At 42.6% G+C, this 20697-nt stretch overlaps 2 protein-coding genes across 4 annotated transcripts in view; one reads left to right on the top strand and one right to left on the bottom strand.

The window, feature by feature from the left end:
- Positions 1 to 4847: 4847 nt before the first annotated feature.
- Positions 4848 to 12242, bottom strand: hps6 (HPS6 biogenesis of lysosomal organelles complex 2 subunit 3). Its single transcript, XM_088917837.1, has one exon. The coding sequence runs from the start codon at positions 12011 to 12013 to the stop codon at positions 9455 to 9457; it is 2559 nt and encodes an 852-aa protein (XP_088773963.1). The 5' UTR covers positions 12014 to 12242; the 3' UTR covers positions 4848 to 9454.
- A 797-nt stretch (positions 12243 to 13039) lies between these two features.
- armh3 (armadillo like helical domain containing 3) overlaps positions 13040 to 20697 on the top strand; it is an 82817-nt gene continuing 75159 nt past the window's right edge. For 2 of the 3 annotated variants that reach the window (XM_088916836.1, XM_088916838.1), the window contains exons 1-3: positions 13040 to 13139; positions 18049 to 18158; positions 18782 to 18838. In XM_088916836.1, the coding sequence (XP_088772962.1) occupies positions 18057 to 18158; positions 18782 to 18838 (159 nt within the window). In that variant the 5' untranslated portion in view covers positions 13040 to 13139; positions 18049 to 18056. Of the gene's footprint in view, positions 13140 to 16085; positions 16205 to 18048; positions 18159 to 18781; positions 18839 to 20697 lie in introns of those variants that run through there. The other variant, XM_088916837.1, reaches the window with a different exon arrangement.

Below are 20697 nucleotides of genomic sequence, written 5' to 3'. Positions count from 1 at the left end.
ATGCTCTACTGCTAAAATACTTTTAAGCAGTGATTGTCTCCATCCGCCTGCAACTGCATTTACTTTTTGCTCTTGTATTGGAATCCAACTTAGATGTTTAATTCTTTAAAACTGATTTTTTCAGACCTCCAAAGGTTTGAAAAACACCTGGTTGTTTTATTGTTCAAATGTTCTGGAGGGAGGACACACACCTGACCACATGCCTCTAAGAAAAGCAGGTTGATGCTGGTAGTCGGACCTGTAGGTGGCACTATTCAGTTATGGTCCCTTGGAACAGCATATCCAAAACAGTGCCTATGTATGATGAGAGAGGACACTGTGCTGTAGGTGGTCCTGACTACTGGTTAAATTCTCATGGGCCTGTTATAGGAGGGGTGCCTTCTCTGGTCCTCACTTCTCCAGGGTTGCTGGCACAGAATGACTATCATCCAGGTGGGAACTGCAGAGAGTTTCCTCCTATATGTAAAGTGCTATACAAATTCAAGGAATTATTTCTGTTCTTCAAAATTAGCACATTGCCTAGCAACAAGTAATCAACCCTGACCATTACCATTTGTGACATGGTAAATGCCGGTCATTTTCCTCTTGAGAGAACAGAATGGTCAATTTTCTCTTCAACATAATGGGAGTTTTAGATTGCAGTCCGAGGGTTGACTGTTCTGTGGACTTAGTGATCAGGGAACTAGCATTAAAGAGAGTTTTTTCTAGTTTGTCATAGTAGTAATTATTTTTGTGTCTGAAACTGACAGAATTTCTCCTGGTTCCAGGCACCCAGGGTAGTTTTGAGAGTATGCTGAAAAAACTTGTAGAGGAAGAAGGAGGAGAAGCGTATGCAGATTCAACATGTCCGGCTTTAAACTGAATCAGCTGGCAACTCCAACTCTACCTGTTATTACTATACATATAGTATAGCTATTGAGAATGTTCAGACCATAGACCTATTGACCACCATTTTGTCAATTAAATATTTTGCTCAATTCAAAAGCTGAGATGTGTATTCAGTCTGTTTTGGAATCCTGACCCAATCACTGCAACATTAATACCTTTTTTTCCCCTGTAAGCTCACTGTCCATTGTAGCAGAACTACCCTTTTTGTGTCCTTCACGGGGAAGAAGAGAAAGACATTCTAGACCTTTTCGAAAGGTGAGTGTTGTGCTTACAAAACAACAAAAGGTTAATCTACTTTTAATTAAAGTCCATGCCAACTTGCAGATACAGCAGAGCCACTCATCTTGGCAAAAGGACGTCGAATGGCCACACCTCCACAGCCCCTCTGCAGACGTCTGTGTTAATCCGGGGTGACAGGAGTTTTCACATGGCCTTGGGGAAAGTGCTGGTTGAATGTGAAGCTGTGTGGTAAGTGGAGCAAGCTGGTAACATCATCCTCTCTCACAACAGCCTGCAAATGAACAGCTGTACTGTTGGGACACTCCAGCAGTCCTCTCCCAGCGCTCACACAGCAGACATGCAGCCTCAGGAACAGAGTTCAGGGACAAGGGCCCGGCCTCACATCACAGTGCCCATGGTTCTTGGGACACGTTTCACCAGTCCGGTCCGATTCTAATGATGGAACAAGAACGAAGGGATAGCATACTTAGTACTTCGGCTTAAGCCCATCCGGCTAAGGAAATGATAGTGCTGGTCCGAGACCAGCTCAGTCACATCTCTCCTCACTTATGAAGGATGCAGGGAGAAAACGCTGCAACAGTGGAGTTGGGGGTGAAAGGAGAGCTGCTAGAAAAAGATTTGCTTAGCTTCGTGTTCAGCCACGGAGTTTCAAAAGGAAGGAGAAGTGCAAGATTAGAATGTGCCCTCCGGCCAAACTTCTGCTTATCTAAACTCCATTTCAGCAGTTGGGTCAAATTCTAATGATGAAGTGAGCAGGTGAATAGGAAGAGATAGCACATCTAAAACCAAAATATTAACTTGCCAGGATTAGGAAATGTCATAAATGATTGAATTTTATGATTTTATAACATAACTGTAACCAGAACACTGTTAACTTAACAAAAATTGCTTATATCTAGCAAGTTTTGATAAAAACATGTTTTTGTGACATGATAAAAATGTAATGCAGACAGCCGACAGGGACAAATTGTCTGATCATCAAGTTGGGTATTATTTGATGAAAACAAAGGAGCAGATTGTACTGTAGATTGTTATAAGTAGCCAAATGAACTTTTAAGTTTTACAGGGGAGAAGGTCTGCTCCTAACCATAGGATGAGGTAATTTGTCATTTTAGCCAGCAGGAGGAAGTAGCTACTACAGGCTATAAAAAAGACCTGTCAGAGAAACCGGCAGAGCTCTCTTGTTCTCACATACTGCTGCTGCTGTGCCTGGACTTCAGTACTTCACTACCTCTGTAGCCTGGACTGTTTCTTTTTCCAAATCTACTGCAGAGGTGTTGACCTCACCCAACCCCCTTCACAGTGCTGGTCGGAGATCTGATCTCCCAGAAAGAATCCCCAAAACACTGATGCAGATTTCGAACAGTGGGGCAAGAGGTAGTTGGTTCGGCTGCAGCTCCACAGGAGCCAAGCAGAAGGTGCAGATGCAGAACAGTGCGAGATGCAGGCTGGAGCTTGTTTGCTCAAATAGATTTAGATATACAGTATTTCGGAGGAACACTGTGAGTGAGTGCTTATGGTGGGTGTCAGCACTGACAGGACCTGTTAGCTTGAGGTTGGAGCTCTGTAGCAGGCAGTGGGAGACACTGCAGTGATCTGGAAGAGCAGCTTGACGTGGAAGTAGGAAGAGAGCTACCGCTGGCTGAAGGTTGCTGGACGGAGCAGATGAGAACGTATTCCTAGTGGAACCCCCAGAAGAGAGAATATCGGTTATGATGCCAGCAAATATATCATCCTACAATCCACAACTGGCTACCCACTGAAGCTAAGCAGGTGTGAGCCTGGCCAGTAACTGGATGGGAGACATCATGGGACAAATTCTGTGGTCTGGGTGGGTCCTAATGCCCCAGTATAATGGTGGGAAACTATACTGTAAAAAAAGGCGCTATCCTTCAGATAAGACGTAACGTAAAACGGAGGCCCTGACTCTCTGTGGTCATTAAAAATTAAAAAAGAGTAGGGGTGTTGGACCCCAGTGTCCTGGTCAAATTTCCCTCTGGCCTTTACCACTCATGGCCTCCTAATTATCCCCATCTATGAATTGGCTTCATCACTCTGTTCTCCTCCCCGCTGAGAGCTGGTGTGTGGTGAGTGTACTGGTGCACTCTGGCTGGTGTCACATCATCCAGGTGGGGCTGCACATTGGTGGTTGTGGAGGGGAGTCCCCATTACCTGTAAAGAGCCTTGAATGGAGTGTAAGGAATTATTTTTATTAATATCATGTTTGGGGCTGTAAACTTTGTAAAGGGGGAAGAGGAGAAGCCCAATTTTGCCATCTGAGAAAGGGAGTAAATGGGGGGGGAGACTCTTAGCTGTAGCAGCCTAGGCTCGAATGCTAGGGACAGCGGGACAGTGTGGAGTATGAGTGAGGAAGCCTGGGTCCTGTGCAGACTGACACCGTGCGCCTGCACCTCTGGGGCAGAGTGTGAGGGAGCGATCGGGGCCAGCAAAAAGAACGATGGAGGACAGAGAAGAAACACCACACATAAGGCTGGCGCCGTGGGCTCAGTGAGTTGGACACTCGACCAAAAATGGAGAGAAAAGGAGGGAAGGAAGAAGAGAGGAGCAAGTGGGATTAGGAATACAGAGCTAGCAGGAAGGGCTGACAAAACTGCAACAGATTGTTGAAGTTCATGGCAGGTTTGACACTGGCAGAGCTGAATTAAAAGAGCAGATGGCACAACAGTAGCAGAACCACTCACTTGTTTTAGGTGCAGGGTTGAGGCTGAAGAGCTGAGAAAGCCACTCTGGTCCTGGCTTGCAGGAGATGAGCACAATGAAGATGGAGGTAAGGTTCCAGCAGCGTTGAGTGTGAAACATGTCTGTCTGTGACAAACTGAATCGCCGAGTGGTAGAAAAGATGAGTGTAGTGCTGCATTCAGGCTGGGAGTATTTATACTTTATGTAGGGAAGCAGGAGTGCCAGATAAGAATTTGACCTCCAGCTAAACTTCTGTTTAACTAAACTCCATTTAGCTGTTATAACAATCCTGTCTTGTGGCTCCAGCTCCCCATAGCCCTGTACTGGATAAAAGCAGTTAGAAGATAGAAGGATGGATTTTATGGATCAAAAAAATACTGACATCAACTTCAACGTTAACATGGTAATAAGTAATTGCACTGTTGTGATTTGAGAAAATATCTAACCTTTTAAGCAGGAATGATTGAAAATAGCTGAAAAATACCAAAGACATTTGAACACTGATATTTTCTTTGAATATTTTTGAAGAAAATGCTTTGTATTGCTTTATAATTCTCATATTGTTAGAATACACACTGCCAATGCGTGACATTGGAAATGCTGAATTACACCAAAGACCATTGTCTGCAAAGTGTAAAATGATGGAATTTAAATCTGTCCTCATTTGAGGTCATGATTCTTGAACGCCTCAAGAAAGTTCAGGTCATAAGATGCAGTCCTAGCACTGTGTGTACATTCAAAGCAACACAAGATTCCAGCATTTTTATCTGTGCTTTGTGCTTAAATTAGAATGGAACCCTGTGGTGAGGTGAAGGTTTTACACATAAGCAAAAAATCTCAAGTCAGACTAATAGGGAGTTTTTACAGCTCAGGAGACAAATTGAAGAGATTTGCATTCTGGAAAAGTGGCGTTACTTTTACAGCTGAATAGACTGTATTGAGTGAGAGGCTACACAATGTGTCCTAATGCTTCTTGAATTTTACTAGCACAAAATCACAAGACTCTTCAGACTAGCAGATAATTCAAGTTACATTTAATTTGTAACTATGTTAATTTACAAACATTTTACAACACATTTTGCTCATCATTATGGAGTTCTGACATACACATATATACTATACTTAGGCTAGTTTTCTTAATTATGTGCAGAAGGACACATTTTATTTTCAATGCTGGAGTTCGCTGATCATTCAGTTCCTATTAAGCAAGAGGATGGCTGGTAGCCCAATGATAAATGACAGAAAGATAGGTGACAATCCATGAAGAATAGAAATCACTCTCAATTTTCAGGACATTCTACAGATCTGTTGTATTGCCAAAACTACACTTGGTGGCTGTTTGGTTTTCTTTTTTATACTAACACTCTGGGGGAGGACAGTTGCCTTGCTGGTCTCTAATTGCATATTTTACAATTTAAGGCTGTGTTAAAGCCTCCTCTCTACTGTTTGGAATTGAGTCACTCATCTCCAATACTAATGCTCAGCCAGATCCTCATACTTCTCTTTACTTCCTAAGGAATGTCTCACAAATTTTCAGCTTTACCACTCAAGGAAACCATTATTAATTAATAAACTGTATTAATCTTGGACAGTGTCAATATAGAGAAAAAAGGAAAATCCAGATTTCTGATGCAGATGTCAGACAGCATTTATTTATTGGCCACATCATACTTTATCTGGTTTTTAATTAGGAGAGCAACACAGTTCAAAACAAAACAGGGGCGTGCAACAGCACCTCTCTGGAATTGAGAGCTGTCGGTTACCCTGAGTGGGTCACTTGACACAATCTTTCACAGACTGCGAGCAGGCATAGCCAAAAAAGTCAAGTCTTTGTAAAATAATGTTGTAAAATGATAATAAAAGTATCACGTAAAACAGATATTATGTAAAGTAAAAATTGCAAAGAATTTCTTCACCAGTCTGAATTCTGTGTGATACACTGTAGGTGTAGGGCACTACAACACTGATATTCCTAATGCTCTGCCATAAGCTACATTTAAAGGCTTTAATGTTATAGTAGCCTCACTCATGCAGCTGTGTCCACTTCACCAGTCTAATTCTTGTTAGTTTGAGAGCATGGATCAGGTAGCCAGATGGATTTTTAAGTGCTGAATAAGAAGCTCTCTAATGCTATAACACTGAAGCTTCTTTTTTAATCAAAAGTGAGAAATAACCTTGAACAACAGGAAGTTATTTTCGTCAGTCCACTGCAATCCTAAACTGAAACAGAAGAACATGGAAATTGAATAGGTTACTGATATATCAATACAGGTTGACTTTGACAGAAAACAGCACTAATGTGTTGGAAACGTTTAACAAATTAAAAATTCATTTTCCCAAAGGAAACCAATTTTAACAGTTCTTGTACTCGCGATTAACAACCATATGCATTCTTGTAACGTATTCAGGGATACAGTAATTATCAAGTACATGTGCTCAATAGAAGTGATACAAGCACTTAAAGGACATCAGCACATCTGAAGTGCATTCTAATTTGACAAGCATCCCCTACACCTTGCACAGTGGGACGGACAGGGGTTTCATTGACAGTGAGACCGGCTGCACCACAAGGCTTTCGAGAGGTTTGCTTGTTCTTGTAGTAATGTGGCACCAGCAGATTTGAAGTTGTCTTAAAGACTGTGGGTGAATTTGCATCAGATGTGCTCAGCAAGGTTTACTGCAGCCTGGAAAATGCTTAGCGGACTGAAAGGAAATGCAGAGTAAGTGGAATTGGAGTGGATTGTTTTTTTGTAGGCGGATTTCTAGATCACACAAAACTGGCATCAGGGATACGTGCCACGTGCTCTCTCCACTGCCAATGACATTTCAATAACGGGCGAACGGCAGCCAAAGTGAAGTGAAAAATCGTGCGCTCTTGTATTCTGCCACTTTTATTGACCAACATATTCTCTTTAGTTTTTCTTTTCTTATTTGATGAAATATCCCCTGGGAGCCCTTTTCACCTCTACTAGCATCACTCATTATGAAAGACAACGTTTTACCCTGCCACTGCAGCCTCCTCCCTCATGGGCTTTTGTGATGAAGCTATTATTCTTCACTTTACAGTCTGATAACATTCTACCAATGAAAGAAAAAAAAAACAATGTTGTTTATTGTTGCGTTATGGACATTTTGTCAGTAAAAAAACAAACAGAAGAAAGGTTAGAAAACGAGGAAGCCATTTGACCCATCTAGCTCATTTACTTGCTAGTAGCTAATTGAGATCTTCCTGCTGTAGATGCTCCCTGAAAGTCAGGTTATTGACTTTGATAACATGGCTGGGTACTACCGCATGTGTAGAAAAAAAAGTGCCTTCTGTTCTCATTTTTAAATGCATTCCTCTGTATGTTCACTCGTGTCATCTGGTTTGTGTTTCACTATTAATGTTCATGTCTATTGGGTTGACTCTGTCAGTTTCACGACGGAGCGGGAGTAATTATTAATGCACTTTGTCCCGCAGAGATCGGTGGTGTTCAAAGGCAAGGCTATCAAATGAGTCTCCTTAGTGTTCATCTGTCTCCTGTAGCGCTAAATCATAATATCTTGTTTAAAAACAATCTTGCCCAGGAAGCAGAGTGGCACTCCAGACAGGTAATTGCCTGACTACGTCAGACCTGCTGGGAATCTGACAGAACAATTATTGGCACAAACACCTCTGGAAATTAAGGTAGAAGCAGGAATCGTGAATTATAAATCTTAATTACACTTTGTAACAGCATGGCTGTTTTTCATTTGAACTTTGTGTCAACTAATGTCTACATCACAGAAATAAGATTTTATGCAGTTCTTTTGCTACAGCCAGATGTAAACACTTGCACCACAGCAATGATTTAACTGTGCATATTTAGTTTTTACTTAACCTTGAAAAGTTGAAGAATTAAAGCTACTTTTGCAAGTGTGACATACCAACAAATCATGGACATACAACTATACAGTATATAAACCCCTCTCAGGTTTAAAAACGAGTGAGGGCATCAGACCCTTTGTCCAAACTACCAGGTGTTATTATCTGCTCCTTTTTTTTGTATTTGTTTTTTTTATGTCAAATCTGAACATTTAATGAGGAAGAGTTTTTATACATCTGTGTATAAATACTGCATGGAAATACAGCAAAAATACACAAAAATGTACAAATACACAAATCGTTAAATTACATGCAGTATTTTCATGGATTACACAGTTTAAGCAGTCAACCATTAAACAGCCAGAAAGCCTGAACTTTAATAATGCTCTTTTTGTGTTCAACCATCAATGGATAGCATTTGGTAAGCATCTTTTCTGCCACACAGTCTTTAGGTTCTAGCATCAGTAACCACGATATGATTAACCCTTCCAGACACCACACACCACATCCACACACTACAACTTGACAATACTATAAAACCATTACCGAACAGTTAACCCTGTTCTCATCCTAATGAAAAATGTTGGAGAGTGGCAGAAATAGCTCAGGAACTTACTAATTTAAGTGCCAATAAAATTAAAATGCTTTTATTTTGGTTTGTCTTTTAAGATTTCATTTTCCATGATAAAAAAGGGTGTTAAAATTAATGTGCTGTAATGCCCACAAGATTTAAAAATGCTATTTTCTCAGTTGATATGCCGTTATAGACTGTACACCTCTGTGTACCGCTGAGATTGAGTGTCAATACATTTTGTTTTTTAACTCGATTCTATTACAGTCATTTTATTGTTATTTTTAGGGTAACAAAACTGTCAGTAAAACAGTTTTATTCTACCTGTATCTTATGATACATACGGCAGTGTGATCCATGGTTTTAAAGTCCACACAACTTCATACAAAGAATGGTGCAACATTCCCAGGGTTTTCAAACAAAGTCAGATTTACTAGGCTACTGGACAATATGCATTTTTAAATAAAGATCTGAAACTCAAATCTTGAAATTCAATCTCAGTATTACATAGGCTATTTAAAATAGTGCCATAATAAGTGATGCTGCACGCGATTAAAAAAAAAAAACAGTGCCTATAGTAACACTGCAACAACACTTCAGTGACAAATTAAACTCTTTCTTTAAAGTTAAATAGATTTAGCCAATCGCAAATGCACAAAATCCCCACGAACACATGTTCATTTCAATGACTGAAAAAGGATCTCTATGAAGTCAAGCAACTTAGTAAATAAGACCCAAATTCCAATCTGAACCTTGAGGCGAAACATTCCAGCACAAATTTAAATCAAATACACAGAACGTGCATCGGACTTTCAAAAGGTTTTCAAGAATTCATCTACCCCGGCTGTGAAATTCAGGACCTTTATCTGAAACAGAGCAGTTCTTTTAACCCAACCCGTGTCAAATCACGCCACTGTAATTAACTCCACATTACTCCGTGCCAGTCTGGGACAGTCAACACCGTCTGAAATTGGATTTGAAAGGTTTGGGTAATTAAATGGAAAGAACCGTTACAGTCACTTAAAGTCGAGACTTTTTTGGCGTTTGTCGTGCTCTCCCTGCTGCGGATGTGCATGTGTCCACTGCAAACCCAATGAACATTTGCCATGTATATATATACAGACATTTATTTGATCACACACAGTTGTGAGTGGGGCTACGGAGCATAAGTGGAAAGACGGGGCACGAGTGCTTCGGTGGGAAAGCTGAAATCACGAGGGGGAGGCCGTCGTCACGGGGGTCACAGGGGGAGTCCTAGGTCTGGGATCCTGGTAATCCATGGCTGGCTCGGTGACGGCCCGCGGCGGCCCCTTCACCTGTCGAGGGGGTGTGGGAGGAGGAAAGGAGGGCGACTGGAGGATATCGGCGTACCTCTGGCTGGGCTTGGTCTCTCTCTGCAGCACTTTGCTGAGCAGCGGCTTCAGCAGCCCGACGGTCAGCTGGCTGCCATCGGTTTGGAAGGGCCCGCGCTCTGGCGCGGAGGGAGAAAGGTTCTTCAGGACAATGTTCAGGATGCTGGTCACGGTGAGGTCCTCGGGACACAGGGTCCAGAGCAGGTCCAAGTAGGGATCCAGGTCCCTGTGCTGGGACACCTCCCCCAGGAGGGTGGTGAAGATCTCCTTATTGAGCAGGGGGCTCTGCTGGCAGAACCTCTCCGCCACCTGAGCGACCCGCCCCCACTTTCCCAACTGCATGAGGAGGCGCAGGGCCTGCATGATGGCGTTGGGCCGCTGGCTGCACAGCAGCAGCTCCACCTCGACCTCCTGGTACTCCGCTTTCTCCGGCAGTACGGCCAGGGCCCGCTTGTACAGAGGCGGGCTGTCAGGGCTGTCCTTTGCCCCATAGTTCCAGGAGGAGATGCCAGCCTGCTGCTGCTGGGCTAATTCCACAAACCGGGGCAGCCACCTGGGTTGGAACCTGAAAAGAGAGCGGCAGATGAGCTCAAAGGCAGGTACCGCCCCATTCGCAGGTGGGCACTGCTGCCCATTGGGTAGGGTGGCATGCGCTGCTGGAACAGGGCTCAGGACTGTCTTCCAGACCTCGGGGGCTGCCTTGGCTGAGAGAGAGCCCTCCTCGTAGGACCTGAGCTGCAGGGCCATCTGCAGGGCTTGCCAGGACTCCAGGGGGAAGGTGCTGAAGATCACATTCAGGTAGAGCAGGTTCTCCCGGTCCAGTTCTGTGCATAAGAGCCGACTGACCTCTTCACTTACTAGGTTCTCGCAGTGAAGGGCCAGCTCAGTTTCTGAGGCTTTGACCAGTGATGACTTCAACTCTTCCAAGGCCACTAAGCTCTTTAGCTCGGCATCCAGCGAGCTCAGCAGTTTTGTATAAGTGCCACTGGTGCCTCCCAGGATCCGCTCACTGGTCTTTTGGGTCTTTAGGTATCCTTTCAGGATAGAGGAGAGGGCGATGGGAGCCTGGAACATGCCCCCACTTTTCAGCTTCTCCACTGTCAGCTGCGTGCTGCTCAGGCTTCGGCGCTGGTAGTATTTGCAGGCTTCCTCAAAGACCGCTTCCACCAAGAGAGACTCAGGGCTGATACTTTCCGAGTGACCCGGCGTCTTAGGACTCGAATCTCTCTCTCTTTGTTTGGCCACAAACAACCCAGACTCTGTTAACAGGTGAGGCACGTTCCTCTCCCTGCAATTCACAAAGAGAACTCCCTCTTTCTTTAAAGGGATTTTTTCCAGTTCTGTGCCACATCTAATGTCAATTAAATAAAGAGTCCTGTCTACAGTAAGGGCTAGAACGCCACCATAGACATGCATACTGCTACACAGAGAGCAGTCGGACAAGCAATTGTCTGCAAGTTTATAGATCCGTCTGAGAACACCATCTTTCTGTAACATGCTGATCCACCCTGAGCCCAGAAGCACTAGCAGCCCACCACATCCAGTAGCGGAAAAGGCAATGATTTCTGGAGGGTTGATAGTAGACAGCAGACCAACACAGTCTGAAATCAGCCTCTTAAAATCAGATTCTTTGCCGAGATGCAAGTCTTTCCTCAGGAGGGTCCCCTTACACGCACTACTTACCGTAATGCTGTCCAGGTCTGGGGACCAAGTCAAAAAGAATTTGGAGATGCTGCTGAGTTTTGTCTCGTTATTATCCGGCAGAAGGTAAACGTTGTCGGCCGAAGCGATCACTGCGTACCGCGGGCTATTGTGTAACATTATATTTACGCCCCCCAGACAGACCCCTCGCTCCTCCAGTTCGTATGTCCGTGTGCAAATGCAGTATTGGAAGTTATTACGGGCTGCAGTGGAAGATAAAGAGCTTTCTGAAGGGGGTCTCTCCTCAGACCAGATTATGACATTTCCACTGGCACAGACAGAAACTACTTTAGCCCTCGGGCTGTTACACAATTCTGATGTTTGCTGCAAATACCAACCCGCTTTGCACTCCTCGTATCTCCAGAACTCTACTCCTCCATTCTCCTGAACCACTGCGAGGTCCGACGATCCCCCGTCTTTGTCGCGTTGTCCTAAATAGACGAGGTCCACGATCTTCACGGACGTGCCCGAACCCACGTCGAGGTGCTTGTGGTTTTGCAGCTGGTGAGTTCTTTGCAATCTGTCAAAAGTCATGAGACCACCTTTTGGCTTGTGGAGAATAACATGGATGTGTTGCCCGTCTGGGCTAATCCGGATATCGCGCAAAGCACTCCAGTTACAGCTCTTCATATTACTCTGTTTTAAATACTCCGTCAAGTCTCCGCCGCCAGTAAACTCGCCTAGGTCTGCTAACTGATCCAAAGCCAGGTGTTTCATGTTTATAGCTGGGGTTGGAAAATCCAGAGTGGAGAAACTAAGATCGTCCGTAAAAGCTGGGAGGATTTCACTGCCCTTTTAAACAAGAATGCTGGACACCGAAGAAGCCCAACTGTATTCCATGGTGTTGTCGTCAAGTTGTCCTAAATCAAAGAAATGTCATTTCTCCTTCGCTTACACGCTACATTTTCCTCTTCATCCCTCTGTGACCGTCTATCGCTTGTGCCCTAACATCACGAGTTTGTCAATTTCCGGAACCCATTCCAGCCAGGAGAAGGAGGAGCCGGAGTTGTGTTTTTTTTTTTAGCTTTTGCGCATTTCCGTCCTTAAGAAATGACGTAGCGTAACGCGTATCCGTGTTGCTGCTTTAACCCATTGTGTTCATCGGGCGTGTTCTGCTGGCTTTCAGTAAGTCAGAGCAAATACTGGTTTGTAATTGTATAATAATTATAAACCGGAACGTATTTTAGCCTTTTTTAACGTGCAGCACTCTCCACTCTTTAAATTCGTATTACAATATGATTGTACTGTGTATAAAATTATACCGTGTTAAAACAAAACTATAGCTTCCCCTTAAGTGTTGCCTGACAACAAACTGTAACACCTATACCTTAGGTCTTCTTTTATTTTCGGAAACGTATTATATTATACAAAGACTTCTGTATGTCCGGTTACACCGTTTTTGCGTTTTAACATGACTAATAAACCCGTCGCCGATATTTAATGATATATTTAAACTGACGTATCGTAAAGTAGTAAACGACTTTGCATTAGTTTCTCCATCTTACAATATCCCAGATTCCGTGGGTCAACATATTGTACTCAATCATGTACAGCTCTCCACAAATTATTGCACAGTTAACAACAATGCAATCGTGTTAACCGTACTTGTTTGTAGTTTTTATGTTAAAATATATTCCGTTTACTATTATTTTTTTATGTTCGAAATTGAAAGAATGTAAATGTTAACTACAAATTTCGGGAGACCAGCGCTAAGACCCTGCTCGTTTCTGGGAGCCTGTAGAAAGTGGGAGGGGTGATCTGACACACGGATCTGGGGGAGACGGGCGCTCAGGTTTTTTAATTGAATGGGGATGGATTTATGAGAAATATCCGTTTTCCACAGGTAGGGAGGAAGCACATTGAGTCTGTTATAAATGACGACACATTTCTTTCAAGCTTTGACACGGATTATGACATTGACAGCACTTTTAATGATGGACGATCGATGTAAATGATTACAATTACAATGATTTGCGTTTTGAGGCGTAAAACAATACCCTTTAATTCTTGGGTGAATCAAAACAAGTGATGGAATGAGTTAGAGTTGCGATGGATTTGGCAGTGATTTGGTTGCACCTGAAATGTCGCTTTTAAATGAAAGTAAAGGATACAGTGTGCATTTACGAAATAAATGTAGCTAGCTAAATGAAACGCTAATTTCAGTTTCATATGACATATCTAATTTTCAGTTAGTGAAGAAGAACGGAATCAGTTGTTTGCAGAAGTTCAGTATACTACAGGGCGTTTGATTGTAGATGGTGTAAATAAGGCAACGAAGAATTCGTCCCCCACTCTTTCAAGAAAACAAACGAGGTGAGGCCCGTAGTTAGAGAGGAAACGCCGGGGACTGAGAGGATGCATACAGGCCGTGTCCTGGTCCGCAACAGGATATTTAAGTATACGTTGTGAAACGACTACGGATTTGCTTGGTTGTCCTACTGCACGGTTTCCGCAAATGTATTTTTTACTTTTAGAAAACGATTTTTTTTTAGTGAATGGGCGTTTTGGTGCGTACATTTTAACGACAAACACAATAACGAATGAGACGGGGTTTCTTCAGTTGTAATGCACTGCTTTTTAGGGTAGGCTAGTAAAATAAAATTATGAATCAAAGACTGAATGTGCTTAATTGTAAACCACAATTTTTTTTTCCTCAAAATATACTTTATTTCCATAACAACATCTCGCAAAAGAAACATTGTAAACCACATACGTCAAAAACAGGTGACGGAGTCCCGACTCCCATCACAGGCTGCGGCTTGAAGGATGCCGAGGATTTAGCTGTTCATTTGAGTACATGGCGTGTTTTCTAAATGGAAATGGTCTCAATCTTTTAGGTAAAACGTGGCATTTGAATTTACTAGTTTCACGCTCAGCCTAACACCTCCAAGAAAAAGTACCTTCAGTCTGTAACCACACACTTACTTTAGGGGAAGAATTGCCGGTTGGTTCAAGATCATAAGGGGTTCAGATATTGTGTGTGTTACAGTTCTCTAATGAAGGTATTATTGTTTTTTCTCCCTTGTGACTGAGAAAAATTGCTTATTTGTTAAGTGGCTTAGTTCAGTTTGTCATATGCACAAGTACAATGAGATGTTTATTAGGATACCATCTTAGGATCACTTAACTGCTAACTACACAACAGACTAAGATGAGGCCTAATGTTCTAAACTGCTCCTCACCTTCCAACCCTGATCCAACCACATTCAGGCTAACCTGCTGTTAGGACTTTAATGCTTTCACATGGATAACATGGAGACCCCACGACTCCTTTGAATTGAATTACCTATATTGCCCCCTAAGGGAATTTGTCTTGCACATCAATAACTTATAAATGTATTACATATATGACAATAATACAATACAACAACAGTACAATACCATGATACACAATAACATTTAACAACATTGTTCAGTCTGAACTCTTTCAGAATCTTACATGGACTTGGGTGTATTGTGAAACAAACGGGCAACTGTAATTTGTAACTGCTTTGATTTGTTTCTGATAACAGTTTCTCTTACGGATGTGAATCATTGTATCATTGGATATTTCAAATACAAAGTCTATGTGTGCAAAAGGCGAAAAAGGAAACTAACAAAACAGTGAGGCAGGAACATGACAGGAGAGCAGTCGGTGTCTGTGCCGAGAGTGAAAAGAATGTGTAGGTAATTCGTTTATTACAGTAACAAAGGTTACTGGTACTGGTGGGAAAAGTTCATGACAGTATGAGAGGGATCACAGGTGCTGTCTAAACTAATGAGGCTTGAGGAGAAGTGCATAAGTGCTCAGAGACTGACCAGGTTTGATTCAGTGGGTGATTCATTCCACTGATTTCAGAAAAGGCACTGTTTTATAGGAAAAAGATGCCCTTTTTGATAACTGGGGCATGAGTTTGTTGTATTACTGAGAATATTTCATCTGACCATAAAAGTTTGTTTTACACAACATAAAACTAAAGCAACAACATTTGCTGGATAAGTTCCCATTTCAAACAGTCGAGGGGAATTTCTTGAGTTTTTATTTCTGAGAACCAAGGTCGTATTGTGCTCATACAAATTACCCATTTGGGATTGGCCTCCGAACTTGTGACACTGATCAGTTAACTTCTGTTATCCGTTTCTGTTTATTGCTGAAAAGGCTTCTTTTTCTATCTATTATCTTGTTATGCAGCCTAATTGGTATCAGCAAGTTTTAATTAAAAGGGGACAATTTATATCACACAAGGCATTCCCTAGAAATTGAAACTAGAGTCTGAAAGTATCCGAAGGTTTAAGAAATATGTCGCATAAATGTACTATACATGCTTGCAATTTGGAAATATGCAAATATTTGCAATACATAGTAATATTGCCATTTTAATATGTCATATTAAAATACGAACCTCTCAAAATACAGTGTATTTTGCATTAGTCCATGCATTATTTTGTGTTTGGTGTTTTGCTACAGTTTAATGTTCTCTTAATTGAGGTTGATCATTTTTGTACAGAAAGACTCCAGGTCATTTATCGTTATGGATGCATATTTTATTTTGAATGAATGGGGATTTTATAAGGTCAGGGCCTCCTGTTGAAAACCAGCCTAGGAAGCCCTTATGAAGTAACAGAAACTGAATTTTAAATAGCACAGTAAGACTGAAAGTAAATTAAGATGATGTGTGATTGAACAAGTGTCCTATAAGCTTGTTTGGCTATGAATTTTCTACCTGCTAGAGAACTTGCTTAGTTCATCTTTAATTGACAGGCTAGGAGAAAAGGGTGATAACTTACAATATGTTCTACCAGAGTGCAGGGTTTATGTGGTCTTTGGGCCTGTGTGAATTGTGGGAGTCCCTGCACGGTACATCTCGGCTCGAGTAGGAGCAAATTCGGGGAAGCTGAGCAGATCTGCAGCCGTGGGTGTTCAGAAAGGTAAAGCCTCTCTTGTTCTCCTCTACTGAAACAATCAAAGCAAGAGTGTGTCCGGTTAAACCGTAATTTGGACAGTCCAAGGCTTAGATTGGAACCCTCATCTCCTGTTCTGGGCAGCCATGAACAGCATGCATTTGTCAAGCTCTTGTTAAATTTGCAAAAATGTATAGTTCAGTTTGATGTATGTAGAATACCGCACTTTGACAAAAATGTGTGTGTGTGAAACACACCAGTGTACGAGCGACCTGAACTTGTTCATGAGAATGAGGCACAACATGAACTTCATGTTTCAAGTTTTAATGCACTTAAAGTACAGTGGAAAGAGATTGAAGGGTGGACACCAAAAAAGATGATCTTTTTTTTACGAACAAATCATAATTGGTTTGCTCCTCAGGGCAAATTGCTCCAGTTTAAGCTGAATCATATACAGTTGCAATTTGAACAATACTCAGCCAGGACACAGTGACAAATCGTTCTATTAGCCCGGCCCACAGCCAGGGGACGCTTAGAGAGAGGAAGAGGCAAAAGTCTCTGCTTATTCAAGAGCCTATCGAGAGGAATGAGAATTCAGAGCTGTAGATGTCTTGCACGCAAAGTATGCAAGCCTGTTTCGACTTAGATTGTTTTTAACAGCTTAGCTATAAATATAATCAAATCATAAATATAATAGACATTTTCTGCAATAGGTTTGTAATATTTCAGGTACATTCACTGGCAGATTCTCTTAAGTGTTGTTTCTTCCCCCGGTATGCTTCTTCAATTATTATGTACGTGTATGCAAGAGAATAACTGTGTTCTGTTGTAACATTAAGAATATGGCAAAAATTATTTTAGTTTCACTCATGAGGTTGTAATAGTATTTGGTGTTAATATTTGGTTGTAGTATTTGGTGATACAACGGAGTGATGGGTCTTTTCTCCCTCCACCTGAATTTATGCATTATTAAATATTTTTTTCTAAATGTCTTGATTTAATTAACCTTTTTCAAAGGTTTTCAGCCATTGATTATTTAAAAAGAGTTCTAAATCCTGCTGGATTGCGGCCCTCCAGGATTGAAGTTCATGAGCCCAGCTTTGCATGAATTAGAGGTTAAGGACAGAGGCTCCCTTGTGCCTTACTGGCAGGTCGGGCCTTCTAGTCCCTCTCATCAGATATTTAAAGGTCTGCAGTGGAATTAACCAGCAGTGACGTCTTCAAGCAGTGCAAGGCTGGCCATACGCTGCCAGGTTTGTGTGGGACCTTAAGATCAGCCGCCAGTGGCGTTCCAGACACCTGGGAGTTTTTAATGTGGGCCATGTCCTCCAGGAATGCGCTGTTCCGCTATTCGTCTGCTTTTGTGCTGTGGACTGCTCGATATCGACTGCGCATGTCAGAGGATGAATGTGGAAATTGTTTCATAGTGCAAAATGAGGCATGTTATGGTGACTTCTTTCTCCAACTTTTCCAAAGGTGTTTGAACACTCTGTGCCAGGGATCTCTGTGTTTTTGGTGTAATTTTGCTTTTGTGATTGTCTTGGGTGTACAAGGCAGAGATTGGGCACTTGCGGGTGTCACACAGGTTCGAATGTGGGGTCCAACAGCATGCACTACACCTGTGATCTGGTGAATGGTCCATTCCAGACCTGTGGGGTGCAGTGTATTTGTTTTTAAATTGGCCGTACCAACTAAAAATGGAAAAAAAATGGAAGAAGCAAAGGGCAGCAAATGAGTGCTGGTTTTTGGTCGTTTCATGCTGCTGCCTGCCGTGTAGAAACGGGTGATCTGTAGTGGGGGCTGTGCTCTCGCAGGGCACTGCTGTGGTGAGTGGGGGCGCTAGTGTGCTCAGCAGTGTGTCCTGTCCTCAGACCCAGCCATGGCCCAGGTGGAGAAGAAGGCAGGCTTGCTGCGGAAGTCCTCCGCCTCCAGGAAGCCCCTGAAGGAGAAGGTGGTGCTCATGTACGATGAGATTTTTGCGGTAAGTTTGGCACTATGGAGGTCTGTCATAGACCCTCAGACTGCAGTTTCAGTTCTGTAGTGTATTAATGGCACAGTGAATTGATTGTACTTGTTAAAATTGTCACATGCGAATGCTCACTGTAATTGTTTTGTAATATTACTGTCAAAATACATTGCCCAGGCAGAATAAAAACATCTATGATAAATACATGACAAAGCATGTGTTCCAACTGTTGCTGTGTCTGGGTGTATTATGAAATGCAGTTGCTTTCTCTTTTAGACCTTGCAGTAACAGCCCAAGTAGGTGCCCTGCAGTAACAGCCCAAGTAGGTGCCCTGCAGTACATCTGTATGTGGCACAGGTTCTCATTTTATTCTGACAGAGCACAGTGTGTGAGTGGGCATTATTTTAGGTGTGGTAAAATGTTAACTTCATCTAGCATTTGCTGTGAGGGTTCCTAACTAAAGGCCTGCAGCGGATTACAAATGGCAGTCCAGTGGCTGTGCTGATTGCTCCTTCATCACAAGGAGCCCGAGAGAAGGGCTTGATTCTGGGCTGCTCTTCGGTACCAGCTGGACAAACTGTGGCACTGAATGCTTCTCCCCACTCAGTCGCCCTCTAACCCTGTCACTCCCCCTGCAGAGGGAAGACCCAGCCAAGAACAACCCGCGCTTCTGGGAGGAGCTGTTCCTGATGAAGGTGAGGCAGGGCAGGGCGGGATCTGGGGCACCTCCTGCAGGTCTGAAGTGTGACTGCGGGATGTGCCTGTGGGCTCACTGTGAATCTGCAGGGCCAAATCGGTGACATGCCTCTGCATCGTCTGCAGAGACAGAGATACACTTTCTTCTACACTGCAGAAGTAGTCAGGGGTAAGAAATGTTTAAAATAACAAGTCTAATCCCTGAATTCCCATACCTGGCAGAATCTGAACGGCTCTCAATCTTACTGGGATAGGGGGGCTGAGACTCAATAAAACTGGCTGCCCAGTACAAGATCTCCTGTCGTAGCCTGAGGACCAGCGAGTGAGCCTCTCAAACAATATTTTATTATTCTAAACGTATTCTAAAGGTTGGGCTAATTTATATTGCTTTGGCAACCCTGTGATTTATTGTTCAAGCCAATAAAATTAATTGAATTTGAATTCATCATTGTCATGGAGGGAGAGAGAGAGAGAGAGAGGCTAGTCTAAACCATTCAATTCTGGGACGTGTTGAGGTGTTTTGGTGTTTGTGCCGTTTATGTCCTCAGTAACTAAATCAGCCAGTATTTAATGCCGATGTTTTATAACTTCAGAGTCATTATTCTGAATGTATATGAAAGGTATCAACTTTAATGATGCCTGGCTGAGATGATATTGAGCTTAACTGTGTTAATTGTGCTGAAAAGTGGATATTTTATGGTCCCCCAACCCTTAAGTAGAACACAATACAAATTGTGATGTAATTAACTATTTGTCTGCTTTAAAGGGTTACAGAGCAGTATTTAATTAAGTTTTAGATATCACTTATCACTCCATTTTGTTGTGAGCAGTTATATCTTGTGATGTTTATTTTATTCAATTCAGGAGCTTAGTTTTTAATAATTTAAAACAACTACAGTCTCAGAAGCTTGGAGAGGAAGCCTCGTATTAAGGTCTGCTGTCTTTAAGTGGCTGGATCCTGTGCTAGACAACATTTTAACAAACACAGTCTCTCTCTCCATGCATGGTACTTGAGAAGCGTGTGACCTCCACTTATCCATTGTCTCACCACTTTATCCAGTACGAGGTCAGGGGGGAGCTGGGGCTTATTCGGGCAAGCAGCGGGCACAAGGTATGATACATCCTGGCAGGGTGCCAGTCCATCACAGGGCAGACAGAGACACAGACACAGACACACTCACACCAGGGTCAGTTTTCCTCACACCAGAAGCCAGTTAACTTACCAGTATGTCTTTGGACTGTGGGAGGAAACTGGAGCACTTAGAGAAAAAATGTGCCAACAAGGAGAGAACATCCAAACTCCACACAGATAGCACCACGGGTCCAGTATTAAACCCAGTGCTGCCTGTGACCTAACTCCTGAGTCAAATACATATATTTTAGTTCAGGTGGGTATCTGCGTTAGCATGTGTAGGCTGCAAAGTAACAAGTATTAGGTTTATTCCATGCTGAAAAGAGAAGAAAGAAAACACACTGTTTCGACTGTGGAGCCTTCTTCTTCGACACCTGAAGAAAGCTCCACAGCCAAAACGTTGTGTTTTCTTTCTTCTCTTTTCAGCATGGAATAAACCTATTACTTGTTGCTCTATATTTTCTATACTTGTTTACATGTCAGAAATGCATTCATGGTTAAAAGATGCCTCTGCCAGGAGATTCTGAAATGCCCTCTCGGGGATTTGAGATTATTGGATTTCTCTTAACATTTCTCAAATGAGCCCCAGATTGCAAAGTGAAATAGGATTAAACACCTGTGCTATCTAAGTTCTAAGTCCACCCAGACTTTTCTCATCAGTAAGCCACTTGTCCTTTGGGAGTGGCAGCAAGCCAGAGCCCAACCCAATGTGACATGGTGTGTGAG

The sequence above is a fragment of the Atractosteus spatula genome, chromosome 5 (genome assembly GCF_055471065.1).
Source record: "Atractosteus spatula isolate fAtrSpa1 chromosome 5, fAtrSpa1.hap1, whole genome shotgun sequence".
Classification (NCBI taxonomy): Eukaryota; Metazoa; Chordata; class Actinopteri; order Semionotiformes; family Lepisosteidae; genus Atractosteus; species Atractosteus spatula.
Note: the sequence above shows the minus strand (reverse complement) of the source record. Positions and strands in the feature narration are given on the sequence as shown.

What these genes read in the sequence shown, in the direction of transcription:
- hps6 (XM_088917837.1), bottom strand. Translation starts at nt 12,013, where the DNA reads ATGAAACACCTGGCTTTGGATCAGTTAGCAGACCTAGGCGAGTTTACT.